The sequence below is a fragment of the Pholcus phalangioides genome, unplaced genomic scaffold (genome assembly GCF_987345545.1).
Source record: "Pholcus phalangioides strain wild (caught in Gottingen) unplaced genomic scaffold, Ppha-v1.0 ptg000017l_1, whole genome shotgun sequence".
NCBI lineage: Eukaryota > Metazoa > Arthropoda > Arachnida > Araneae > Pholcidae > Pholcus > Pholcus phalangioides.
This window is the reverse complement of record NW_028301610.1, coordinates 29,241,378-29,257,682: the sequence shown is the minus strand read 5'-3', so window position 1 is coordinate 29,257,682 and position 16,305 is coordinate 29,241,378. Positions and strand designations below refer to the sequence as shown.

Here is a 16,305-nt window from a genome sequence, read left to right as displayed (position 1 = left end):
CCAGAATTGATTATGAATTTCAGAATTCCACACACACAGAATTGATGATAATTCATAATTCCAGAATTGATCATGAATTTCAGAATTCCACACACACAGAATTGATGATAATTCATAATTCCAGAATTGATCATGAATTTCAGAATTCCACACACACAGAATGGATGATAATTCATAATTCCAGAATTGATTATGAATTTCAGAATTCCACACACACAGAATTGATGATAATTCATAATTCCAGAATTGATCATGAATTTCAGAATTCCACACACACAGAATTGATGATAATTCATAATTCCAGAATTGATCATGAATTTCAGAATTCCACACACACAGAATGGATGATAATTCATAATTCTAGAATTGATAAAAATTCAGAAGTTGGTCAGATGTAATTTCAGCATTTATAAAAAATAATTCCAGAATTTCGATGAAAATTCAGAATTTATAAAGTCAAAATATAATCATAGTATTTATCCCCGTTTGCTGCCCCTAAAGTTTAGCGTCCCATCGCAAGCACGCCCTTCGAACCTGCCTAAGTGCGGTGGCCCTGCACGTAAGGTGTATTAAATATCAGAGAGAGAGAGAGAGAGAGAGTACACAATGAAAGCCATTTAAACTGAATTTATGTGAAATGTAAATGAGCCAACTGAATACAAATTCGCCAAATTACGAATCGCATAAGATTACCGCCAAACATGGCCAGCGCCACAACTGAAGGGGGGCGGGGAGCAGGTGGGTCTGGTGCCCTACGCGCTTAGACCAGAAGGGGCGCAAATTCCACCCTTTAAACTCTCCAACATTATTAGGGGGCGGCGAAATGCGGGCTTGCCCCGGCCGACCAACCATCTAGTCGCGGCCCTGTTCATGTGATCTGGAATATCCCGCGAATCACTTAAGTGATGTGGAACTGCACCGTGGGCCACTTGAGTGATCTGTAAATGTGTCGTTTAGATCATTTTTAGAAAATTAGGTTTGAGGTCGCGGGCCATGGATTGAGATTGAACATGTATGTTGTACTGCCAAAGCCCGAAGTTGGCCACTTCGTGAACTGGCCAGCCCAGTTGATTCGGACAATGTCCGAAATTCGAGCTTTCGACGGGATTTGACTGGCCCCTATACATCCATCTTATCGATCCTATAAATATGGATCACTAACGGCCGTATTCACCAACACAGTTTAAACTGCAATCGCGGGTGAAAGGATTGAAGATCGAAACGGATTGGTGAAATTGAGGATTTCAACCAATCCGTGTCGACCTGCGATTGTAGTTTAAACTGTGTTGGTGAATACGGTCGTAAGATATTGACATTCAGATTACTTTGATCGTTAGGGTTGCCATAGCTAACCATAATAATTATGGTTACTTATAAATGGCCATAGAGTTATCACAAAATACGAGCTAATGACCCCGAATCATAGAGATCGATTTTATCATAGCGATCGACGTATAGGCCGATGCATGCGCCATCTTTACCCTTTTTTTTAGTATATCCAATGGTTATAGGTGTGTGTGAGATTATCCTTAAATACCATTTTAAATACTCCTTTATACAGTCGCCTTAAGTGAGATGACTTTCAGTGACGTCACCAGCTTCGCACGGAGGCCTTCTGGTGTAGATGGTGTTGGCAGAGTCGACTTGTGGCGGCGTTTCATAGCAAAATATTGACGTCAATTACAAACGCGCGAACCAATCAGGGAAGAGACATTTAAAGGATGAAGTTAAAAAATTCAATGCTAGGGGGATACTTAAACGACGAGCACCGTTTCGCCGTCTCATTCGATCCTTAGAAAAGTCCCCACATTTTATTCTGAGCGTTCAGGTAAGTGATTATAGCTATCGTATATCGATATATACGGGGCGATTCTAAATTCGTGGGACACGCTTTTAAGGTGTGTTATAAGATACCTAAACAAAATAATTTTTTCGATCATTGCTATTGCGATTTGACCGCACATTCTAAGATGGTAGAGGGTGTTTTTAGAGAGGGCACAACCGCACATAACCGAAAGTATAAATTCGGTTGTATATTTTCCTGACGGATTTGCTGCAATAAACCATTCGAGGGTGCAGGGTATTGTAATGTGGTAGGCCTTCTCGTGACGCAAATTCTATCGTAAGTCGTTATACTGCTTGATCATTGTTTGGTGCGTCCTAGCACCAATTAAAAACAAACTCCAATCCGAAGGTGAATACGCACCCTCGAATGGTTGTTAGCACATATCGCAGCATCCGTCTGAAAAAATGTTTGTTTTGGTAAAGTGCTATTTGCGCACTCTGTAAAAACACCCCGTACCACCTTTTCGCTATTGCGATTCAACCGCACATTTTGTGATCAAAAATTCTTGTTTAGGTATTTTGTATCGCACCTCAAAGCTTATCACGTGAATTTACAATCGCCTTGTATTGCCTGTGGCGTCGAAGCTAGGGGTGCTCGAACACCCGCAGTATTTTGTACTACTAAATTGAGCACCCCAGAATTATTTCCGAAATAAAAATCTATCTGTACTTTTTCAGAACCACACTATATTGCAAGTCCAATTTTGAGATATCTCTGTATTCTTGTAGTTCTCATTCTTTAGTTTAGGGCCAGCCTTGCAGTGGCGTCGCAGCCGGGGGTGCTGTGGGTGCTCGAGCACCCACGGTAATTTGTGGCACGGGTCAGAGCACCCCCAGAATTGATTGAGAAATCGTAATTTCCAATATAAAGCTCAAGACGAGCACCCACAGATTCGAAACATTTCCGACGCCCCTCCAGCCTTGTATTTTAGCTAAAATACAAGACTATGACCCTAAACTACAAACTTACCTGGGGAAAATTCTCGAAAATGTCGACCATTTTTGCGAGGCCCTTCTCTTGAGGTGCCCGGGTGAAACCATTCATTAAGACGGCACTGTAATAAAGTAAGGAGATAGCCTTTCAGCTTATTTAATTGCTTGTTTCTAAGTTGTTAGAATTTTTGAATCCGTTACATTTGAATTTTATATATCGTACGTTTCCATATATATAAACCTTCTGAAAACTTTGTTTTTATTTAAGCCAAGTCCGAGATGGAAAATTTGGCTGACGGCAGCATGGTATCGACAGGCTCTGGCATGTCACTGGATGAAGACGAATTCAGGGATCAACTTGATAATTTTCTGACCTCTTTCAGTTTAACAGATTTGTTATTGCTGCAGTGGAAACTGATCGTACTTTGGTTTTCTCGTAATAGAAGAAATGGAATTTCTTTGTTGTGGCTTTTGGGATCTGAAATGACAGACGTGATGCGTAATGTTCCGTGTAAGTATAAAATCTTTTTGAAGAAATTTTATATTTGATATTATATACAATCCAAATCATAATATCAAATCTAATGTAATATTCAGTTCCCGTGACTCATCGAATCTGTGTAAACTGCGAAAGTTTCCGCAACTAGAAACGTACGGCTAAAGCTTTCGATTAATACAGTCGAGTTCGCTTATAACGAAATTGGATACTACGAAACATCGGTTATAACAAATTTTTTTCCTGTCCCTGTCAACCTGTAATACCAAAGAAATGTTTAAAAAAAATACCGCTTGTAACGAATTGTGCCGTATTTCGGGATATCTGATATAACGGAATTTGTGGTAATAACGCGGAACTTTTTCATGTGGTCAAGTTCCATTAAATCGGTTCGCTATCGGGAACTAAAGTCTGAATCTGAATTATGTACTACTTTATCATTCGGAGAAAGGCTATGGGTGTATTGTCAGCTCTTATCTGTAGCTAGATTTAAATGGCACTGGTTTTGTTCGTTTTCAGAATCGCTGGAATTGTGATCAGCATGACAGATTTCGTTTACGTCAGTGTTTTAAGTCTGTGCACCCCAGCAGTGGCGTCAAAGCTGTGGGTGCTCGAGCACCAACATTATTTTAAAACTTGCTTCAGAGAACCCCCAGATGAACTCTGAATTAATTGATAATTTTCTTACGCAAGGGTACGAACATACTCGCGCTAGTTTCCGATTCTGCGAGTCGGTGCCGTTGCGGATTTATTGGTAAGAAACCTGAATTGGTTTTTTTTTAATCGGCAATAAAACTCCGACTTGCAGAATCGGAAACCAGCTTGCACCGAGTCCAGCACCCCGAAAAACACTTCCGACGCGAATATACATCAAGACGATTGAAATATCTGTAAATGTTCACCGGGCTATACTTAATTACTATAGAATTACATCCGTAATTCTTAAACTTCTGCCACCCGTAGCTCCCTTGCCTCAGTCAACGTTTACCCGCAGCGACCGAAAATAGTGTAATATAAAGAACTACTTCAAAGGACTGAACAAGCACACAACACTTCGGTTCCGCCATAGGTTGGCGACTCCCCCTAGTGGCCACAACACGCACTTTGAGAACCACTTACTTGCAATAGGTCTATATGGTCTCAAACCGATGTGAATATAGTCGATATTTGTGCCATACGTGAATAGTTTTTATTTCAATCATAATTAAACTTTCAAGTCTGTTCTGGGACCACCTGTCCCATCGTCGCGGACCGTAGGTTGAGAAACGGTGCTTGAAGTGTATTTCATTAAACTCTAATATTTATGGTGTCGGGGATGGGGGGTTACAAAGAATATTCGTTATATCGGTTATAGCGAATGTTTTTCACATTCCCGCGCGACTTCGTTATATCGAGGCTCGACTGTATTGTATCATTTCAACAATAAACGCACTTTTTCTTTCTATTTTTAGTTGCAATTTTTATGAAAATCTTTGAGAAAGAGCAAGTAATCGAAGCAAGAATCCTCCATAAAGTCAGAGTGAGTATTGAATATTCCAATTATATTCAACTTTTACCAGAAACGTTAAATGAAACAAAGTTGCGGATAAACTGATATCGGTGCCGTCTTAAGGCATGGGCCAACCCGGGTGCCCTCAAGACAAGAGGGGCCTTGCAAAAATGAGATCTGGTTGAAATTTTCGAGAATTTGCCCCTGGTAGGGCCTCAGGAAAATCACTTGGCCCTGATTGATATTCTGATTATCATTGCTTACTAAGGGGTCATTCAAGTATTGCGTCAGCATGGATGGTGGAGGGGTCCAATGACAAGGGGGGCGGGGGGGGGGGTTTGAATTATGCTTACGTCATCGACCACCCTTTATAAAAATATGAAATATTCTTAATCGCATCTTGCTGGGTGTGCCAAAAACGAGAAAAACTTTTTCCTAGTTTGTGTGGGCACCTGGAACCATCGTTCCTCCTATTGATAAGTCCTCTATAGAGGCACGTTATTGATCTCTACATGCTCCTCGGATCCTTCGAGTGCTCTAGAAATGTGTCGCGGATAACTTGAGTGATTGTAGAACTGCACTGCGGGCCACTTATTGCTTTCTTTTTCTTTCATACCGAGCACAACTCGGGGTCTATCACCATCTATCGGTGATTTACTACCTAGTGATATACTTGCCCAACATGGGGCGTCATTGAAACGTCTCTACTTTACCGGCACCCTTGAGTGCTAACATTTAAATTTTAAATACCTGACGGCATCTTAAAAAGCTGCGATTCTTGTTGGTAATCGCATCCGTATATTACTACGTAAAATTACTTGTAAAATTACAGAAATTACTACGTAAAATTCTCTTGTCGCCTCTGGGAATAGCTTCTGCAGGCCACGAGATTTTTTCAGTGATGTGCAGATTGTTTGAAATAACACATTTTTCATTTTAATTCCTAATAAAGGTTGTCAGAAAAGTTGTTGCTGCTTTCAAACCTCTGATCAGTTCGGACGGAGTGAAAAAACTATTAATCCGGCCATTTCTGCTGTACATTGTTGAGATCTTGGAAAGTGCACGATCACCTGCTCAGAAAAGTAAGTTTCATACTTATTTTCTGATTGTTATAAGAATTTTATAATTTTGTATCTATCTGTGGTGGTGGGTTTTTTTATGTAAACCACATATGACCCGTACGAGACGCTCACATTTTTGGCATTTTTATAAAAATCCATTACTAGAATCGTTGATTGGAAAATAATTTTTTTTTTTTTTTTTTTTGCATGTTTAACGCTTTTCACTGAAAATACATTGAAATTCCTTGGCGATTTTTGTGAGCCTTTTTTATTTTTCATCGTTTGCCGATTTGAGCAATTTCAGTAATTGGCAATTTTGACAAGCTAACGACAACAGCCCTACGTTCATTTTTCGACTTTTAAGTTTATCCCACCAGTGTATTTTACGAGTTTTACGAAGCGGTACCGCCCTTACCAGACACCGGGCCAGGTGCATCTAAATTTGGGATACCAAAAATATTTAGGACCCCCCCCAGATTTCATATTTTATGGTGTGGAGGGACAGGCTTCTATTTCAGTTATATAACAGGGATGCTAAGAAATAACCATACAAAAAATTTTAAATTAAAATGTAGATATTAACTCAAAATTTAATTAAACGGTAAAGTAATTGTTGCATATTTATGCTCGTAACCTTAGGTGGCGCCACTGGAATATTTGTACGTTTATATATATCCCGTGATTCGGGGTTTTCGTCTTTGTCTTGCTTTTCACTGTCTTCCAGTATGCATGTCTTCCATTGTGATGCTGACGTGTGTTCGCGTGTCAGTATTCTAAACTGCATAGTGGTTTGTTATCTAATGTATTAATAAGTTTACGTTAACTCAGTAATGAATTAAATCTCCGCATACAATGATGTCGAGTACTTCCTTACGACTCGGTCATTTTACTAATGAAACGATTCCCGAAACAACTTTTTGAATTGATGAATTTAATGTAATTGAAAGAAATAATTCTAGCACCAATGAAAATAATTCCAGAGTTAATGATGGAAATTTTAAAATTAGCAAAAAAGGAATTTCATAATTGTGGAAATTCAGAATCGACGGAAAATATTCTAGAATTGATGAAAATTTTGAATGGATTAAAGTGATTTCAAGGACAAGTGAAAGCCTTCAATAATTTAGTGAGTGCGTGGCCCAGTGCGGCCCCAACTAGACGCTTCGTCAGCCGGGGCAAGCACTCATTTCAGCGTGCCCTTGTAATATTGGAGAGGTTAAAAAAAAAAAAACTAAATTTGTGCCCCTTCTGTGTGTGGTCCGGCGCCTGGGGTACCACCTAGATAGGCCTCCGCATGGGTTGCCAAGTTCATCTGTAACGTCATTAAGACTACCTAGGAAGTTTGCCACATTTTGAACCACAGCATCCTATTTAGTTTTTTCTTTTGGCGTAGGATCTTCCTGGTTGGCTCACAAATACTGCATGGGCATAGAAATCTCCAATTTTGAGCCCGATCATTTCTTTTCCGCACACATAGGCGGAGATAGACCTGGGTGGAAGTCTGGGGGGAGCAAGATGTCAGTTCATGTATACATAAGATCAGTCAACTTTACCTTTGACGCTGGGGGGGGGGGGGCAATGCCCCCCACGCCCCGTATCTCCGCCCATCGGTGATACTGCCACGAGCAGGGATTTTTCCCCTGTATATACTGGGGGGGGGGGGGGAAATGGACTACTTGCTGAGAGAGACTTCACGGGCAGCGTGCGGAGGCCTATCTCCAGGAGGTGCAGCTCTGCCTAGAGATAGTCCTCTGCACTATTTGCCATAAACGTCATTCAGACTAATACAAATACAACGCCACAACAGGCAAAATGCCCAACGAGGTGGCTGAGGACTACCTAGCAAGTTTGCCACAATTTCGAAACACTGCATCCTATTTAGTTTTGGCGTAAAATCTTCCTGATTGGCTCACAAATAACGCATAGTGATTGGATGTGGGGCATAGAAATCACCAATTCTGAGCCCGATCTTTTCCTCACAACGATGATACTGGCATGAGAATTTTTCCTAAATATTTGAGGGGGGGGGAAGAGAAATGGACTACTTACTGACGTCACAAGCAGGCCGCGGAGGCCTATCTCTTGGAGGTGCTGCCATCTAGATATGTAAATTTATAAATCGACTAATATGAAAATTATTACATTAGTTGAAGACACTTCCGATGTTGAAGATACTTCCAAGGAGAATATACTTGTACATTCCTACAGACCGCAGTGGTTCAAGACAAAACAAATACGTACAGTGATACCAACTCAGTGGAACAAAATAAATGCGAAGGTAAGACGAGATGGCATTTGCGTCATTTTAATCGTTTTTGATGAATTAATATCAAATTATGAAAACTATATATTCTCACTTGCACACAGATTTTAATCTTCGCGGTATTCCTATGAAACTCAATGTTTTCCATTATTAGTGAATTTCCTCGAATTGATTTTGAACGCGCATATAGGACCTCTCAAATCGTGATTCACCGGGACCTAGGTGGTTTCGGATTAGGAAATATTCCCGATTATGGATTCAGTTCCGTTTATTTCCCAAATCTTCGTATTTAAAGCAGTAATGTCTCCTGAGAAATTTGATTCAGATTTACTATTTTAAAAGAAAATTTAATACGGCTATATATGCATATAACAATAGAGATGATTTTAATTTTTAACCACAATTTCTAAATTACATAACGTTACCAGTAAAAAGATCCTTTTTACTTATTCCCTAAAAATATTTTGTATAGGCATTTCTCTCACATATGTAAGAAAACCTGAATTATTTTTTTCTGAAAATAGTAAACGGTGGATTTTCTTATTTCATATTCACACTACATTCGTACTAGTGTTTGGGCAAATAATCCGGCTCTAGAAAAGTTCCACAGATCATGTACAAAGCCACGCAATAAATCTTCCCGGTTATGGATTATTCTTTGACTTATCGCTCGACAAATCGAGCGAAAGTCACAGAACACGTTGTGTGATTGTCGCCTTAGTGTTTCAGGGTACGTCCACACCCGTATACAGTATTCTACGACTCTTTTGCTACTTTTCAGAGATAAGTCACAATTCTAAGTCGCAGAACACGCATATATAAGATCTTATCTTAAACTTAAAATCTTACCTATGGGGGGGGGGGGTGTTGGTTCGACAGTCATCATGGAGGAAAGAATAACTAGAAAGAATAATAAAGAATAATGTGTATTCTTTCCTCCATGAACAGTCATACAATGTGTATCCACACACGAGGTAACAAACATGGAAGCTTCCTGGTTCGCACATGGAGGAAACAAATCTAAAATGAATGTAATTTGTTTTCTTCATGCATGGGTGCTAGATATTGAATTTCTGAAGTTGAATGATATCGATATGTCTGTTAAGAGTCGAAAAATAAATGCAACTCGATGTAGTCTATGGCCATTACATTGGCGTACGCAGGGGGGAGTTGGGTTCTAACCCCCCTCAAGCCGAGATTAGGAAAAAACTTACCCCCTCCATAAGAAAAAAATTTACCCCCCCGAGAAAATTCTTCACATGCATATGGGCCATTATGAATTTAAAAATACTGCACCAATTCATTTTTTTTTTTTAGTATAAAAGAGGTAATTTTCATACTTTTGATAAAATATATAGTAATGCCTGTTTTATAACTATACTGTAGGGACTTAGAGAAAATATTGGACGGTTATCGTTGTAGACAGAGTTTGAGTGCCATTTCCCCATGATCTATAAAAATATATTTTACTTCTAGATCCCTACTGTATCGTTATAGAGGGGTTTTACTATAAAGTGAAAATGTTATTTATAATGTAATCTCTAACTGAAAAAGAAGCATAATGCTTATTTTAATTTTCTCGGGTTTTATCCTCAACTCGTTAACGCCTTGATGCGCTTTGAATTCCAATTTGTTATTGGGATATTTGAAATTGCTCCAATTAAAAAATATTCCAAATTTTTCAAATGCATCAACATGTATGACACTGGATGATTGACAAGTGTTCTCGATTGAAGACAATGTGACGACATATTTGAAAAAGTTGAAGTAAAATGAAATTTAATTGTTAGATTAGTTTAATGTGAATTACTAAATCAGTTATATTTTCATGCAAGTGATTATTTTATATGTAGATAATATAAGGTGGACCCCCCCCCCCCCCCAAAGCACACCCACGAGATGGTTCATTCCATTAACACTAAGAGTTAAATTTCTAAACCAGAAATGTCTTCTCGAGAATTTTTCGATGCCAATGAGAGTAGGGTTATCATTTAAACCAGCGTTTTCCCCCAAAGTGGGCAATATCGCCCCGTGTATGTGTGGTGGGCGATGGTCTGGGGGGGGGGAAGATAGAAGCTATGGACTTGACATAGGATCCTATAGGTTCACTTGAGTTGGGGGCGACGAGAAAAATTTCTAAAGGGGGCGGTGGAAGTTTGGGAAACTATGATCTACACTTACTAATATATAGCCTACAACATCTAGCTGCAAGGATATGGCTTTGTATAATATTTTATGTCCTAATTTGAGGGCAGCGGGCCGAAACTGGTAAAGCGAACTCAAGATTTGAAAAATAAATTTATACTTTGAAAATTATCGATGTGTAGTGACACAAGCCCTACTAAATTTCCGTATTTCTGAATTGGAAGCAGCACTTTAACGTTGATTTTGTGCTTTATGAAAGTAATGATTATGACGTCTATGTGCAAAGCCCCATTCTCACATTAAACCCGAAAAAACAATCATTTTTCTCATTATTTAAATTTTATTTTCATAGGTGACTGGAATTATAGTGAAAATACTGGAAGTTCTCGGCTGATTTGTAATGGGGCCACAATCACTGTTGAAAATACTTTATTCTGTTGTAAATAAATCCATGTTTTCTTTATTGTCCGAATGGATTTTTAATTTTGATCACTTTTTGTTAATTTTTACGATCCTAATAAATTTAGGGAATAAATTAGAGGAACAACTAACACACGTGGATGTTGACGAGCCTAAAATTAATGGCAAATTATCAGTTAACTTTCAGCGTCAAAGAATGTTTCTTTTTCAGATTTTAGCTTAAGCCCGTCATTTTGTAGGACAGGTTTTAAATATTTTCAGTATTGTTCCCGATAAAAAGATGGACCCTTTCATTGGCGTGCAGGGAGGGGAGTGTTTTTGGCGGTTCTAAACCCCCCAAGCCGAGATTATATTATCTTGGAAAAAACTTATCCCCCACCCTCAGAAAATCCTGCTCACACCTATGGACATTTCTTGGAAAAGTCTATTTTCTTGAGTGAATACAACTAGTGTGAACGTTTTAGATCTTTTCAAAAAATACCTTTTTTATTGTGATGAAACAAAGAACTGTTATCGGTCACCAAACGTGTTACATGTCACGTATGTTCCCAACAAAAGTAGAATAACGAATGTAAATCCCACTGTGGGAGATTTTACTCCTGGAAAAAGCTGTTGGTTTACTTTTTAAGGCACAAAATTTCAGTTGAAGCTTAAATTGACTAAGCTGGAAGTGGTGGTTATACCTCGTCAGAGAGAGAGAGAGAGGCACGCTGATTGTACCTGGTTAAGGGAATCTTCATAACAGCATTACCACAAAGTAAGATTTGTATGTATTTTTTTCATTAGTGTCTGCAATTTTGAAGATTCTTATTTAATCTGATTACCCGTAATTTCTAAGGGCTTGAGAAATTATTACAGAATGCTGGTACTTTTGTCAATTTTCAACTAAAACTTAAGGATTAGAGAATCGATTTTATTGTTTTTGAATTTAATTTTCAAGACAATGTTATTGATTATAAATTTTATATATCGTCTCTTAATAATCAAAACGCCGGTTTTTATCTATTGGAATGCAAATACTGTAGACAGGGACGGGCTTAAGTATTTAGCGGCCCCCTCTAACCTCCAGTGTCCATGAACACCCTGGTGCACTGCACGCAAGGGTTTACATTGGCACCCGGGAATGAATATCGGACTTCTATTTCAAATTTGTAAATAAATAACATTCGACAATAAATTTTGGACTATAGCGCCCGCTGCTCATTTAAAAAATTGCATGTGCTTGCCCCTAGGCACTTAATCGTTGTCTAGCCCCGGCGTTCCCCAACCTTTATCTACCAGGGCACAACTAGATGCTTTCAGCCGGGCAAGCATGCATTATGCTTCCCTCGTGTAATTTTGAATTATTTTAGAAGAATTTGGTGCCCCTCTCTGGTCCATCGCATGGGGCACTAGATCCATCATTATTCTCCTGGTGGGGCCTCGATGCTTGAATTTTAGGTCTTGGCATTTTTGCCACATCCTTCAGCAGTGTCCCTAGGCCAGGATTTTCGGTGGGCTGGCCATAGTGAATTTATAGTGTGAAAAAACGGTGATAATTCTCAGGCTGGAGCCCTGTCAGTCCCACCCATGGCCCCAGGACGATTTTCATTTTGTTTTTTCACGCTGTGAATACATAAGAGGGCCCGTGAAAGATCCCAGCCTAGGGCCCTACTCCAGGATGTGGGGGCCATGGTCCCACCCTTAAGGGGGAGGGGCTGAAGATCTTGGATAGCTCAAAATTCTATTTGCTTTGTCAACGTTAAGATCGTTCAAGTCAAAATGCAAAGTATTTTTACCCCATTTATAACGATCCTTTACAATTTTTTCGATACCCGGTGCATCCATACCCATCGCACCTGCCCAAGTCCGGCCCTGACTGTAGATAATTTTTGTCTTAAAATATAAGGGAAAATGAAAGCTCGGTTCAAGAAATGTAATAATCGTTACCATTCACGGACTGAGAAAACAATATACAACTTTCTAATAAAGTTATTTCATTCAGGGTCATCTTAACACGGGCACCTCAAGAGAAGACGGGCCTCACAAAAATGATATAGTTGAAATTTTCGAGGAGAATAAATGTAAATTTTTGCCTAGTGTATGTCAGAAAAATGATTTGGCTTGCGTGGGGTGGAATCATGGTGGTCTTAAGAGACGGCCTGATTTCAGTGTACCATAATAGATTGTTATCGGGAAGTCCCATGAGAAGTTACTATAAGCTATTGTGACGTTTAAATTTTGTTATAAATTGATGGTACTGTGTATGAGCACGTAGCCCGTTATGTAATAGTAAATTCATTACAAGAAACTGCTGTGCCTTGGCGAATTGGAAATATTTTCGCCTTTTTTCTCCCCCATCCAAATTCCATACTAAAATCTAACCAGATAAATATTTTAGTATTGTTATATCTTTGAAGCAGCCATTTAACAGAATTGAATCAAATATGTGTGTGTGGTCGACCCCCCACCCCCGGAATTTTTCAATAAGCGAAACCATAGGATTTTCCCCTCTATCTAATATAGGCTGACTATATTTCTTCGAAGAAAATACGGGAAGTCGCCAGAAATGACGCCAAGCAAAACTGCTGATTATCGCTGGAACAATTGCGAAATGGCGGGAAATGAAGCGTAGCTGGATCGAAATGGTATTCCTGAAAAATCGTTGGCACAAATACGAGATGAATATGTATTCAGCCATAATTACCGTAAATATAATTAACCCTTTCAACGGCAATCCCGAGAATATCGCGTTTTTAGAACGCGTTGAAGTTGTTTTTACAATCGAACATTTTTTCCGGGCCCCCAAATCGATCAACTTCCAGTGGGCGGAGTCGGCTCTTGTTCAAGGTGAGATAAGAGGAACGAGGAAAAAAAAGTCCCCCCCCCCCCGTCTTTTCAGCACAGTAAAGACACGCTCAGTGTAAATATATATATATGCCGAAAGGTTTTTTTTCCAAAAAAAATTTCTCCCTCACTTCCTAGAATTTATGCCTTGCTGCCAAGGAGCAGGCGGGTCCCGGGCCCTGGGGGCGCATATTTTATTCTCGAACACCTTCAACATTACAAGGGGGAGCCAAAATGCACATTTGCATCGGGTAAACCAAACATCTAGTTGCGGCCCTGGTTGCTGCCAATGCCCGAAGTTGGCCACTGTCCGAAATTGACTTTCGTTGGGCTTTGGCCTTCCCCTGTATGTCGATTCCTGTACATCCCTATATGTGGATGACTGTATTCAGATTCAATTGATCGAGTTGCTAATGCTGAATGGTCATAATTATCGCAAAAAAAAATACGCTGAAGCGGTGATGACCCCGAATTTCTCGGACATTGGCAGGGTCAACTGGGCTGGCCACTTGGCTTTGGCAGTAACATATACGTATATAATATATAGTGAAGTAAATAAAAGCGGTGGGCGGAGCCAATTTTCTTGTTGGGGAGAAAAGCAGTTATCGGCTCGCAATCGGAAAATTTTTTTTGTTGAAAATATGTAGCAATTTCCAATTTGCTAGTTATAAATGTGGATCAGGAAAATTCAAAAAACCGCGTAAAGGGTTATCGTGCACGTTCTTCCCGAACATGGTATCTACTAAGGTATGCTGCAAAACCGCTGATGAACCATGAGCAGGTAAGGGAGCCATGTCTGACAAAAGTTCTTAAGAAGTGCCATAATCAAATGATAGCGGCATATTTTTTTCTGCGCGTTATATGGAGAGAGAAATTAGCTAATTGACGTAATATTAGCGACCTGAGATAAGACCTCTAAGATATAAGCGTAATCCAGGACAGCGGTTCTCGACCTTTCAGCGAAAAGGACTCGCGGAGCCCTTTTCCAGTACATAATTTTTATTCCGAACCCTGCAGGCTTTTTGTTTATCAAATTTACCGATTTATTTCGCTGGAGTCGTGGCAGAGCTCCTGCGAAGTGCACACGGAGCACCGGTTGAGAACCACTGATCTAGGACAATGGTGTTCAGCCTTTAGGGGAGTGATTTGTAAATGTTCCTCGGGCCGCTTGATTGATTAGGAACTGTGCCGCAACCGATAACCTCATCGGTTGCATTCGAGCAAATGCAACTGGTGAGCTCATTGGTGGAATTTTTGAAATTTTATAAGTGTGCGAGATAGTATTTTATCAAACTCTTATAGTGTAATCCCGGCCTAAGGTATATAGAAAAAGTTTGTGCAAAGTGGCGGATTTGCCCACATAATCGGGCAATTCCCCCATGGCTTTGGGTTAATTCCGCCGTAACTAAATCTAATTAGATATAGATATTTTTTTTAATTAAATGTCACAGGTATACAGTACATAAAAATTTATGTTTATTACAAAAAAGTTACATTTATAGCCCAGCAATTACTTTAAATTCAGAGTTAAGTTGTCAAGGAGGTGACAATAATTAATAGGCATATCAATTCGTAATAAAAAGTGAAAATGTTTATGGGCGCGTGCAAAAATCACAAATGTAATTTTTTGGACTGTTTTATACACTATTCAGAATGAGCCAGCTCACTTTGAGCACATAATGCAGCGGTACCAAAGTCCGTTATTACGAAACTCTCCACAAATCGTACACGTTTCAATATCGGGATCAAATAAACCAAAAGCGCGCGTCATCATCATCATTACCGTCACATAGGGTATTGTCGTCAATATCTTCTGACGTGACGACGGCTGATCAAATTTGAGCTTCCTCCTGCCATAATTCTTGGCTTGTTTTTATTTAAGGTTCTTAAACTGCAATTTTTTGACTGTTTTTTTCAATTTGAGAACACTGTCTATTTTCTTATTGTTTTTATCGATCTTATTTTTCTTGGATGCTCCTGTTTTTCTTTTCATTCCTTTTGTAATTTAGTGACTTTTCTCTCAACTCTTTTTGTAATTCACTGTCTTCAAGAACTGAATTCATAGGTGAGGATGTTAGAAAACATCAGTAACATCATCTTCACCGGTTTTGGGTCCAGGGTCTTTTGTTGGCACTGGCGAGAGCTCAATTGGTTTTTTTTTTTTTTAAATTCTCTTTCCGAAGATGTGGCTGGTTCAGGATTAGTATACAAGTCTTCTAATACTGAAGGAGTTCCGCTGGTTATAGTGGAATCTGCCGTTTCAGCGTTCTCATCCTCAATAACTACTGGTTCGATTAGCGCAATACGACATTATTGAATTTTGGACCCTACAGCTGACTAATTACTGGACGAAAACGAATGAAATTTTCGTACCAAGTACTTGATAATATGCGCTATTTGTTTATATTCTAGCAAAACTGAAAAAAAACACTCGAAGTTGAACAGATAGTGAAAATTATCGAGCAATGAGGAAAATTTACTTATTTTTGCAAACAGCACACACACTAGACGCAACAGGTGCAATGGCGGTACTGACAGAAGCTTCCTGCGTCTCTCGCTGTGGCAATGCCTAGCAACCACACGAGAGCCAGTGGCATGGGGTGGCGGAATCGTACCACTCTTTCCCCTATATCGTGAATCAACCTTGCACGTCCTCTATTGTACAGTTTAAATAACAGCTGTACGAGAACTTCTAAAGATAATGACACTCTCTGCTATTCGCACGGAGCTTTTAACAGCTGGCTGATGCGAAGATGAATTCAGAAAAGAAAATGCTCCCCATACGCCGTGGTAAATCGAACCACCATACCCTCGCATGCTGGGAGAG

At 39.5% G+C, this 16,305-nt stretch overlaps 3 protein-coding genes across 3 annotated transcripts in view; 2 read left to right on the top strand and 1 right to left on the bottom strand.

Moving 5' to 3' along the window:
* Nucleotides 1–16,305, bottom strand: part of LOC149072870 (tryptophan 5-hydroxylase 1-like) — a 78,822-nt gene that overhangs the window by 29,361 nt on the left and 33,156 nt on the right. The gene's annotated exons all lie outside the window — the stretch shown is intronic.
* On the top strand, nt 1,575–10,700 carry LOC149072871 (uncharacterized). The gene is made up of 6 exons (XM_089247022.1): nt 1,575–1,828; nt 3,047–3,289; nt 4,726–4,793; nt 5,716–5,845; nt 7,972–8,102; nt 10,585–10,700. The coding sequence occupies exons 2-6, from the start codon at nt 3,058–3,060 to the stop codon at nt 10,624–10,626; spliced, it is 603 nt and encodes a 200-aa protein (XP_089103148.1). The 5' UTR covers nt 1,575–1,828; nt 3,047–3,057; the 3' UTR covers nt 10,627–10,700.
* Nucleotides 11,331–16,305, top strand: part of LOC149072869 (sulfotransferase 1E1-like) — an 80,895-nt gene continuing 75,920 nt past the window's right edge. The window contains exon 1 of the mRNA XM_089247019.1: nt 11,331–11,409. The gene's annotated coding sequence lies outside the window, so the exon portion shown is untranslated. The remainder of the gene's footprint in view (nt 11,410–16,305) is intronic.